Here is a 12,078-nt window from a genome sequence, read left to right as displayed (position 1 = left end):
TGCCCTCTTGTGGATTTCAGCAATGCAAAACATCTCTTTAAGATATGTTTGCCAAGATTATACATCTTGTTGAGCTCATAGCAGCAAAACAAAATGAAGCACTTAAAGGGAAATGCTAGGCTGAATTCAATTTTATGAAGCTCAAAGATCTTTTTGTTTAGGAGACCTTGACAAGCACAACACTATTTCAATACAAAGAAAGCGGCCTGGAGTTATTTCTAAGAGAATGTTGTGTTTACGTGCTTTAAAGTATAGTCTCTTTCACGCTGCTGAAGGCAGAGAGGTGGGGTGAGGTGGTGGGGAGAGGGGAGGGAGAACCTCTCCTGCTATCCCCTTCACTTCTTCTGCATGGACAAAGAAAAATTGATTTTGTGTACAATTACCTAGTCCTTTCATGGAATTACGAAGATTTTCTGCATCGTGATAAGCATTGAATCCAGGGCATGGTCTGACAGTGCCTCTTGCCTACAAAAGAAGGTGCAATTAACATTTCAGAAAATTAAAATGCTTCAGAAGTTCTTTCATGATAGAATAGATTGAACAGAAACTTGATTTTAAAAACAGTTTGCATAGTAACAATATCTCCAGTATTTTCATTATTCTCTAGCTTTCAGTTCTTAATGTTCTGTTTCTTCCAACTCAGCATAATTACACTCCAAATCTTGCTTTGTCGTTCCGCAGTTATTTGGAGAGGCTTTCAAGGCTCTTTCATCTTTTTGAATACAAATATCAAAGCCAGTTTTCTTTTACATGATCCAAATGAAATAATGTACAGAAACAAGACAGTTCAAACCTAAAAGCTCTTGCTGTGCTACCGACAATTTAGACTTCAAGCAACTTATGGAATGTACCACTTCAAGACGCAAGCTGCATAATAAAGAGCCTGCTGCCCAGATGCTCTGCCCCACAAAATTCTGGCCCAATGCACCTTCCAATTGCACACATGTTCGGAGCATTTGGAATATTGGTCACGAGGGACAGTTCAGAATGCAATTGTCTCAATGTGACTCGGGATGCCCAGTACCCATCCAAAATAATAATAATTTCTGTTCAAACACATTTCATTGGCTCAGAGAACCAGAGGACAAGTTTAAGGTAAGGAGTGGTTGAAGAGATTTAACAGGAACCTGAGGGTGACTTTTTGTTTTGAAAAAAAAAAAACAGAGGTGGGTGCCCGGAAGAAGGTGCCAGAGGTAGGTACTAATTCAGTGTTCAAGAAACATTTGGATGGATACATGGATTGGAGAGGTTAGGGGGATAAGGGGATAACGCAAACAGGTGAGACTTGTGTGGATAGGTCATTTTAGTTGGCATGGTCAATTTGGACTGTAGGGTCTGTTTCCACACTGTACGACTCTATGGAATAGAAGTAGAGAATACTGGAGCTTGTAGCAAATTGACTGGTATAAGACTATTTGAGCTCATTAGTTGCTTCGAGGCCGACTCCATAGGTGGAGAAAAAGAACACTTTTTATAGAGGAGGCCTAAAATGCTGTGGTAGTGTCGCTTTTATGAAGAGTGGCACCTCGTTGCATCCTCTGGAGCTGGGATGACTGGCTCCGTAGCGCTGCCCGTCAGCATGACAGCATACATATCTGGCGAGCAATGGCCACCTTTGCTACCCATAATCCCCCACGCAGCTGGAACCGCTCTGGGAAATGCAAAAAACAGCCCAATGATCCTTCTTCTGCTACGAGATGCTGAAGAGTGGATACAGAGAAGCAGAGCCGGGGAGTCCAATGGACGAAAGAGGGGAGCGAAGAGCCAGGCTTGTCTTGCCGGAGGGGCAGCGCCAGGCAGAAAAGCAAGAGGAAGGAGTCTCAGGTTTTATAACAGGAACCTATTTTTGTTTAAATGCAGGATGAATGACTGAATCCTGGGTCGCGGGCTGACGGTGTCATCGCAATATCATCAGCCTGCCCCTAGCCAGCCACTTGCAATGGCAGCACATTTATGGACCGAGTGGAGTGCTCCGCTCCACCTCTGCGACCAGCCTGAGGAGGGATCGGAGTCGGCGTCTTGGAGCTGCGACGTGAGGGTGGAAAATATCCGCCTTTACAGTCAGATTTTTTTGCTCTATGAAAGGACCTAAAGGTATGTTCAAAATTTCCTTACAGTATTTCCACTGACTCCTGGGAATCTCTAGTTTATAATTAAATTAGTTGAAGGAGTATTCAGGGTGGTACTTTGAACCCCAGGGCCATGCATAAGGACAGATACAAGCCCCACACAAGCATCAGAAGAAACAAATCAATTCAAATTACCCACCCCACCCATTCTGTCAGCCATGCCCTCCCTTATCTGTGGAAGAGACCATCAGTTCCCACAGTGGCTACCTCAGAAATCACAGAACTAAGGGATTGCCCAAGTTGAAGAAGTACTTGGATTTTATGGAACCCAGCAGTCATCTTGTGGTGGAACCACTGTGTAACTGTTAGTGCCATCTAATATGAATGTATTGTATGGCCTGGCCCACTCCCTTGTACCTGTGACTCCTCCCCTCAGAATTCCCATAAAGGTAGCTTGGAACCAGGCCAGCAACGTGTGAGACGTGCTTGCAGTTTATGGTGATTAAAGCCTATTTAATCAGGACTTCTAGTCTGACGTGAGTTATTGATAGCATATCAATTTAATCACCACACTTTTGTGCCATGGACAAGACAATATGGGCGGATAAACTGGACACCGACCCTAAAGCTTCAGAGGCCTCCATAAAATTCAGCCAGTGCCTGCACTGCCTCAATGCCTTCATGAGACCAAATGATGTCCAGTGCAAAGAAGATAAACGGGACCTGCTCTTCACACAGGCCAGCCACCGTGTTTTTCAAATGACTAGAGACCGCAGTATTTACTCAACTGCTATGGAGCTCCTGCAGAAACAGTACTGTGCTCTGACGAACGTCATCTATGCCAGGTATTTTCTGGGCTCCTGGTGAGTCTGTGGATGAGAATATGTGGGTCCTGTGGGAGTTGGGTTGAGCCTGTGGCTGCAGAGAAGTTTCTGCTCCAGTCCACTTAAAGGAGCTGATCCGAGACACATGTGTAGCTGGCTTCAGGTCAAATCATATCCACCAGAGACTCCTGGAAAAGAACGATCAAGCCTGCAGGAAGTCGTGGACCTGGCCAAATCACTTGAAACAGCGCAGCAAAATGTGGAGGTCTTCTCTGGCAATGCGGTCGTCATGTGGGTAGCATGGGCGCCGCCATCTTGAGACACAGGGTCCCAAATCACCGCTGTCAGGCACCCATGAAGCATCCATGCAGGAGCTGCCTGGCCAGAGACACAACTTGTTCAGGCTGTGGGAAGAAGGGGCACTATGAAAGGGTAAGTAGGTTCAAACCATCCTCCAGCAGCGCTGCGTGTGGGCAGCAGCTGACACCATCTTTGATCACATCACTTCTGGTGCCACTTCCAGTCGTGGAGAATGGATGACAACCAGGGATGGCATCACTTCCAGCGGTGAGGAGCAGCGCCACGTGCGCACCATAGGGACAGCCTTCTTGGGGGAACCACCGTCAGTACAGTAGCAGCAAATTGGATGTTGGCCTCGATCATCCAGGACCAGAACACCCCACATCAGCTAGCCAGGTCCATGATGGACATTAAGGTAAATGATCGCATTACAAACTGTCTGTTTAATACCAGGAGCAGAGAGCTTTATACACTTGGTCACAGTTTGGCGGTACTCCCTTGTGGTGACTCCAGCTAAGTGTAAAATCTCTTTGGCCTCCAGATCCCACTTGAATGAGATCCCTGACAGCTGCACCATGACGACTGTGTGTGGCACAAAAATTTTAAACTCCTCATTATGCCACAGCTCTGCGTACCAGTCATATTGGGATTGGACTTTCAGTGCCAACTCAAGAATGTCCTAATGAAATATGACAGGCCTCACCCCTCCCTCTCAGTCTGCAATGACCAAATTTTAAGTCACCTGCACTCCACTTCAAACACGGCCAATCGATAACCTGAAATCCGCCCATTGCACACAACCTGCAGTTTGTCCACCCTCCGGATCCCACAGCTGCCCCTGTTCACGAACTTCACCCCTGACTGCAAGCCTGTCACCGCCAAAAACAGGCGATACAGCCCTTGGGATAGAGCCTTCATTAGAACTGAAGATAAATGACTTCTGGCTGAGAGGATTATGGAACCTAGCACAAGACCCTGGAGGGTGGTAGTGGTAAAGAGCGAGGAGAAGCACCGCATGGTTATAGACTACTGTCAGACCATGAACTGATTCACCCAACTGGATGCCTACCCCCTCCCCCACATAGTTGACATGGTGAATGAGATTGCCCAGTACCACATCTTCCCAACCATTGCCCTTGTCAACATACCACCTGCTCCCGACCTGTCCAACGGACAACCAGAACATGGTGTTCGAGGCAGGTGGCTGCCTCTACCACTTTCTCTGGGTCCCCTTTGGGGTTACCAACAGAGTTTCCATCTTTCAGAAGAAAATGTTCCCCCTATTCGGACAACGTGACCACCTTCGACCATGACCAGCAGGACCATGATGCCAACCTACAAAAATTTCTCAAGATGGCCAAAAAGCTCAACCTCATATATAACCAGAAGAAATGTGTTTCTGCACTTCACATCTGACAATACTCAGTTGCGTGGTGGAGAATGGAGTCACTGTCCTGATCCTGTCTCTATGTGGCCCCTGCTGGAACTTCCACTGCCCCAAGGCCCTGAAAAGGTGCTTGGGGGTTCTTCTCCTAATTATGCAGATAAGGCCCTCCCCTGTTGATCACAACCACCTTCCCTCTGTCAGAAGAGCCCAAGCACCCCTCACACGCATTAAGGACGACATCACCAAGCGGAGATGTATATTGGGACAAATTCATCCCCTTCCAAGTAGAAAGTGATGTGTCGACTTTGTGCTAGGTACCACGCTTAACCAGGTAGGTACGTGGCATTGTTTTCCCACACCCTCCAGGGCCCTGAACTCCGGCACTGAGCCATTGAGAAGTAGGCCCAGGCCATAGTGGAAGCAGTATGGCACTGGAGGCAATACTTGGCTGGCAAACAGTTCACCCTGCTGACTGACCAAAGAGAGGGGAGAATCGAACTATCCATCTACAACTTTGAGGCATTGTTCCGGTCCGGGAAGCTCAACGAGCCCCCAAGATACACTGTCCCGGGGGACATGCGCTAACGCGCAGACAGACCGCCTTCAAGCCCTCCACAATGACCTCTGCCATCCCAGGGTCACCAGGCTCTACCACTTCGTTAGAGCTCATAACCTCCCTTACTTGGTTGAGGACATCAAGGAAGTGACCTGGAGCTGCCCATTCTGCGTGGAGTGTAAACCACAATTCTACCAGCAGGAGAAAGCTCATCTGATTAAGGACACCTGCACCTTTGAATGTCTAAGTATGGACTTCAAGGGTTCCCTCCCCTCCACCAACCAGAACATGTACTTTCTCAACATCATCAACAAGTACTCACATTTCCTGTTTGCCATCCCCTGCCCAGACATGACCAAGGCCACATTCATCAAGTCACTGTGCAACCTGTTCACTCTGTTTGGATACCCTTGCTATATTCATAGTGACTGGGGGGTCATCCTTTATGAGTGATAAGTTGCACCAATATCTGGTGGCCAAGAGTATAGCCATGAGCAGGACCACCAATTACAATTCCACAGGGAACAACCAGGTGGAAAGGGAGAACACCACCAGTCTTCCTGGCCCTCAGGTTTTCTAGTGGCAAGAAGTCCTCTCTGAGGTGCTCCACACTACCAAGTCCCTTCTCTGTACCACTACAAATGCTACCCTGCATGAAAGGCTGTTTTCCTTCTCCAGGAAGTTGGCTTTGGGAACTATGCTGCCATTCTGCTCTGGCACGATCAACCAACCAGTATGCCCCCCCTCCCACGACTACCAGCGACACAATCAGGTACCCAGCCCCACCCCAACCACAGACCGGACAACCCACTCCCGTGACCCAATTAACTCTTTTCAATCACCAGTCACCCACCCAGCTTGTCGCGCAAAACACCACTCAGGACCCAACAGTGAACCACAGCCGGCACGTGGCGGTTGCAACATCAGAGAAGACTACTGGACAGGCTAAACCTGTAATGGAGTTTGACCTACCATGCCACCGGACTCTGTTTTTAAAAGAAGGGGTGAATGTGGTGGAAGCACTGTGTAACTGTTAGTCCTGTCTAATGCATTGTATGGGCTGGCCCACCCCCTGTACCTGTGACTTCTCCCCTCAGAATTCCCATGAGGGTGGCTTGGAACTAGGCCAACAACATGTGAGTTGTGCTTACAGTTTATTGTGATTAAAGACTATTTAATCATTACTTCTAGTCTGACACGAGTTATTGATAGCACAGCACATTACTCTTGCACTTCATAACTAATGCTGCTTGGAAAGGGCTCCCAGCCCTGAAATTTTATACAGACATCAAGCCAAGTCTCTTTGTTCCAGCACACCATCTCTTCTCATTCTTTCTGCCAAAAATGCAGTTCTTTACACATTCCTCTATTAAATAAATGCAAAGCATTCCGAGAGTAGTTGCTGAAGGTACATGCCTTCAATTTATTGACAACACCCCACAAACCTTGCTTTAAAAGGATCAACAGAGCGATGTAGAAATAATTTTTTTTAAAATTAGGGTGGGGTAATGTCACCTAACTACTGACAATACAAAAGTTGTGAATCCAGTTCTTTTTCAATGTACTGCACCCATGAACAAACAAACAAAAAAAATCATTTGTTGGGCCAAATACAGGGAGAAAAAAAAATCTTTATTTTTGAGTGAGTGTAGTTATCAATCAAAGTTCTGATGGAAAACCATCGCACTAGGGGGAGACTTGTTCAAGCAAGTTTTTTTTTTAATGTGCTTCCCAATATGATCACTCCCCGAAGCCGATGGAAACAGATGTCTCCGAAACTGCAAACCTACAGATGATAATCGTGGCGTCCTCTCGCCAAAGAGATACGTGACCAGGGGTTTTAGTATCACTAGAATTTCCCTTCGGACACTATGGCTCGGCTCGGGACCTAATTCTCCCTGATATGGACAGACCCGAACACAATTTTTAGCTGCATCAAATCGGTGAGCTGAATTATTTGTTCTATCGATCCAGCATCTTTTCCGACAAGATTTTTTAAAAAAATGATGATAAAAGGCAGGGGAATTAACTCATTTTGACTCATTCTGTATCCACTAACATTTACAAAACACACGAGACAAATGATACCGGGCATTTGTAATTCACTTACTTTGTATGCGCTCCGAGAACTCATTCTTATTCCAAATGGAAAATGCTCGGAGATGAAGCCGACTGTCTGCCGCAACCAGTCAAGTGAGGTGCAGTTGATGCAATGAATGGCTAAAGGTGTGTCTGTTTTGCATATTGGTATTCATTCTTCTGTGGCATAGAAGGCGTTCAGGAAGCCACCAGTCTGACGGACGGACTCATGAAAACAGGACATGTCCTGACATCGGGGGATGAGCCACTGGCTCCGCCAAGGAGACCAGAAGTCAGGCAAGTCCCCCAGCTTCCAAAAGTCATCTCAAAGAGCGCAGTCCTTCCAAGATTAAAGAGTCCGGCGATCAGTGGTGATTTGCCTTGGATTGATCCTGGTAATAGTATTGGTTAAAGGCGTTTGGACATGGACGGTGCAAAAAAAAGGTTGATATAAATATTTAGTTTTTATTATATTGAATGGGAAACATTGGAAAGTGGTTACAGTTTGAAAACGGAATCATTTCTCATTTCTTTTGGCATTTGCTATCAACTTGATTGTTGTAACATATTTGATAATTTTCAAAGTTGTAGTACAAACTCTAATTTTATTAAAAAAAGATAAATGATCAACTTTCTTTTTGAGTGTTTTGGTACTTTAAACTCTGAATCAAACAAATCTTACTCCCACTGATTTAAACTCTCAACCTCTTCCCCACAGTCTCCCTGCACGAAAGACTTCGCCATCTCTCTTCTCTCTCACTGGCTTGTTGTCTTGCTGCAATAAACAGTAAACCCTTTCGTTTGCTCTCTCGTTACTTTTACACTGAGATCCCGCAACGCTGCCGTAAAGAAGACCCGCCATTAAGCTGGCCTTGCTTTTTTACACTTGTAGGGCACTACCAGTAACTCCAGAGACAAGCTGAGGAAACGATAGGCTTTAATACACAGAAGAACCTTGCTGGCCCAAATCCCGGAAGAGGAATGATGGCAAGGGAAAAGTGGCTCGATCCTTATGGCCCAGGACCACGGGGGGGAGGAGTCATAGGGTATGAGTCACCCGTGGGCAGGCCAGCTCCATGAGAACTATATACAATGGCGGAAACCTATCACCACAACACTGAACCAAACAAATCCAGCATAATGCTATTCGGCGCTGAGACGACCTCCACTGCTGGCTTAAAGGCAATGATCCCCCATTCTGTGTTCGTACCTTTTACACAGAACGGCACGGTGCAATATTCCCGCTTTTGTCTATCGATCAATTCTCTTGCCTTTACACTGTTTATAAGCCTTGTTATCTCTCACTGCCTTTTACTTTCATCCAGTCTCTTGCAATCTCATTCCATGAAGATGATAAATTTGATAGATTATCCGAGGACCTGCCAAATGAGCACACTTTCAAATACAGCCAGTCAGCAAACTTTCAAATTTTAAATTTCAGATTTACTGTCTGACTAAATACATGAAATCACATACAACCCTGAGATTCTTTTTCCTATGGTCTATTTAATATTACAGTCTATTTATAAATTCCATTTCAGATTTCATTTTGGTAAAATGAACTGATAAAAAAAATCAGTTTGTAGAAATGGGAAATAATCTTCAATTATAGTTAAGTCCACATTTTAGTTGAAATGCAATACAAATATTTTATTGAATATAATTTAGTATGCGGCAATAATACTAGCCTTTCTTTAAAACGAATTTGATAGATCTTTTAACATGAAATTTGAAATGAAACATATACCTGTACTGATGTATTCCTAATCAATTGTCATTATATTTTATAGATAAAGTATAATGCTAAATAATGGTAATTAGAATTTAATTAGTCTTTGATGTTAATTGGTTGATGCTGAATAAATAAATTTTAGTCAAGATTTGAAATATCATCAGATGGACTCTAGAAGGTGCTGTCTGCTCAATAAATCGCAACTTCCTAAAATATGAACACTAAAGTCAAAATCAAATGGAAGGAAAATTATGATGATCTCATTTTTATTTTCCTGGATGATTAAAAATTAAGCTGTTTGCTGCAAAATGAAAGTAAATCTGAAATAAGTAGAAGACTCTGGATCATTACATCTATGGGGAGAAATGCCTCTCAAATTGCCCTAATCTCAGAGAGCAAAGATTCCCCCCCCCAAGGCAAACCTGACCATCCGTCACTTCAATTTCAAACTAATTAGTTGTCTCAAGATTCAAGATTATGTTATTGTCATATAATAAAACTGAAAATATATTACATGAACTTTCATTTAGTCTACTGTAAGGTAGAAAAAGATTTGCTATCAGCAGAAATTACCCAGCGCCCCTTATAATCAGAGAAAGAGAAGCAAAAGAGAGGGCCCGCCAGAGTCACTGAATGCCCATGGCTTTCCCTCCAGTGCTCCTGTTGCCTCTGCAGCCACACAGCCTTCAGTCCAAACCACTGGCAGAGCTGCAATTGCAAACCTCATGATCAAGAAGCCTCCAGCACCCACAGCACTCTCTTACATCTCAGTTCCGATACCCCTTCAGCCAGTCTCCAGCAGTCCATAGCTTGGCTTGACTCCCTTGACCATATTCACCAGCCGCCCGCAGCTTGCGTGGGTTCCTCGGCTTGACTCACCAACAGCCTGCTGCCTGTGTGACAGCCTCAGAGTCCCTCACTGGTCTACCGCCATGGTTGCCATCTCATGGGTCACCTCCTCTACTTCTCCTTTTCAAATAGAGGGTGGTTGCCCCTTTTTTTGGTATCCTGCACTAGTTCTCTGCTTCCTTGGAGTCTGCAGTCTCTCATAGGTTTATATCTCATCTGATTGTGCAAATACAACCCAACAAAACTTTATTCTCTGGTCTTCAGTGCTAAAGTCTGCAGACACACATACGGCATAACACACATACAGAAAAAATATACCTATTCACAGAACGTATATACAAATATTAAAATAAATAAGCAGTAGAGTCACGGAGGGTTTATACGAGCAGTTCGTCAGTCAATCAGCAGCCTCACTGCCCGTGGGAAGAAGCTGTTCTTCCTCAGCTTGGTGGTTCTGGCTCTGATACTCCTGTATCTCTTTCCCATTGGGAGTAGATGTAATATGCTGCGTGTGGGGTGGTAGGGGTCCTCACTGATTTTGCGAGCCCTCTTTAGACAACCATTTTGGGAAATCACATCGATTGAGGTAGGTGGGGTGAAGGGAGGGAGAAGCCAGTGATCCTCTCTGCCGCTCTTATGACCCTGTGGATTGACCTCCAATCTGATGCTCTGCGGCAACTGTACCACATTGTGATGTAGTTCACAAGGACGCTCTCGATAGAGCACCTGTGGACAGTTGATAGGATGGTGGCCAATTGCCTTGCCAATCTTATTCTTCTCAGGAAGTGTTGAGGCATCTTCCTTACAAGTGAAGAGATTTTTGTGTCCAGGATAGGTCACTTCTTATGTGGACTACAAGGAACTTGGCGCTCTCTTCTCTATCGAACGAAACATGAAAGTCTGCAGATGCTGTGAATGCAATAAGAACACACAAAATGCTGGAGAAACTCTGCCAGTCTCTTCAGCATCCATAGGAGTCAAAGATAAATTGCCAATGTTTCAGGCCTGAGTTCTTCTTCAAGGAATAAGCAGAATTAGCCAGAAGCAATAAATCTCAGAAAGTCTAAGAATTCACAGTGCTGGCTGGGGGAAGAATCCAGACCAATAAAAAGTGGATTGATAAGCAACTAGGTAAGAATTTATCATGTTTGTGTGAAAGGAGACAGAAAGGAGAGCAGAGCTGGGGAAAGATGACAGGGGAAGAAGTGGGGTGGGGGGGGGGGGTTGAGTTTAACAAAAGCCAGATAAGTCAATATTAATGCCACCTGGTTGGAAGGTGCTCAGTCAGAAGATTCAGAAGATGAGGTGTCGTTCCTCCAATTTGCAGGTGGTCTTAGTGTGGCAGTGCATGAGACCATGGACAGACATGTCAGCAAAGGAATGGGATGTGGAATTAAAATGATTGGCCACTGGGCGCTATTGTGGTGGACAGTGCTGAGGTGCTCAACAAAGTGATCTCCCAGTCTGCATCCAGTCTCTCCAATGTGGAGGAGACCACAATGGGAGCACCAGATGCAGTACATGACCCCTGCAGATTCACTAGTGAAATTCACAAGTTCTCTACTCTATCCACTACTGAACTATTAATGTGTAGAGGAGGTTGGTCATCCCTGGTCCTCCTGATGGCCACAATCATCTCCTACATCTTCTCCACATTGAGACTCAGATTGCTATTTTTGCACCCATTTCACGAGATTTTCCACCTCTACTCTGTAATAAAAATAAAGTTGCCAAAGGACTGTAAGTCTGACAAATGGAAAAAATAAAATTCCCTTTTGGAATAAAAAAAACTGTCGTCAAAAGTATAACAATTGAAATCAAATGAATATTATTATCTGTCACAATTAATAATCTTATTAATAGAGGTCTTAAGAGATTTCCAGGAAAATCGAGGGAACAGTGTTGGTGCAATTGTTTTGAGAAACAACATAAGCTCACTGGGCTGAATAACCTTTTTTGCCATAATGAAGTATAGAAGAGGACAAGGACATCAGATTGACGTGGGGTAATGTGCCGCATTGACAAACTGGCAGCAACAAAATAATTCAGTGTAACGAGAACAAAGGCTGCTGAACGAACCAGCAATTCAATAAAGTTGACTTTATAAAAAGCCTCTTGGCTTTTACCAATAAAATGGAGAGCAATGAATTTGCTACTTGATCAAGAATTGCCTTCTAAATTTTTATGATATCCTTTACTCAGGGAGTTCTTAAGGACCAGAGTTAGAACATGTACTCAAGCAAAACCAAGGGAGAGATTGATTGAGTGAGAAAGAAGGTGAG

General features: G+C 44.6%; 1 protein-coding gene across 2 annotated transcripts in view; it reads right to left on the bottom strand.

Moving 5' to 3' along the window:
* Window positions 1-12,078, bottom strand: part of LOC138736336 (annexin A4-like) — a 72,871-nt gene that overhangs the window by 46,201 nt on the left and 14,592 nt on the right. Inside the window, exons 1-2 of one of the 2 annotated variants that reach the window (XM_069885678.1) lie at window positions 7,247-7,355; window positions 384-465 (exon numbers count right to left, since the gene is read on the bottom strand). In XM_069885678.1, the coding sequence (XP_069741779.1) occupies window positions 384-465; window positions 7,247-7,270 (106 nt within the window). In that variant the 5' untranslated portion in view covers window positions 7,271-7,355. Of the gene's footprint in view, window positions 1-383; window positions 466-7,246; window positions 7,356-12,078 lie in introns of those variants that run through there. The other variant, XM_069885680.1, reaches the window with a different exon arrangement.

The sequence above is a fragment of the Narcine bancroftii genome, chromosome 6 (assembly GCF_036971445.1).
Source record: "Narcine bancroftii isolate sNarBan1 chromosome 6, sNarBan1.hap1, whole genome shotgun sequence".
Taxonomy (NCBI): Eukaryota; Metazoa; Chordata; class Chondrichthyes; order Torpediniformes; family Narcinidae; genus Narcine; species Narcine bancroftii.
Note: the sequence above shows the minus strand (reverse complement) of the source record. Positions and strands in the feature narration are given on the sequence as shown.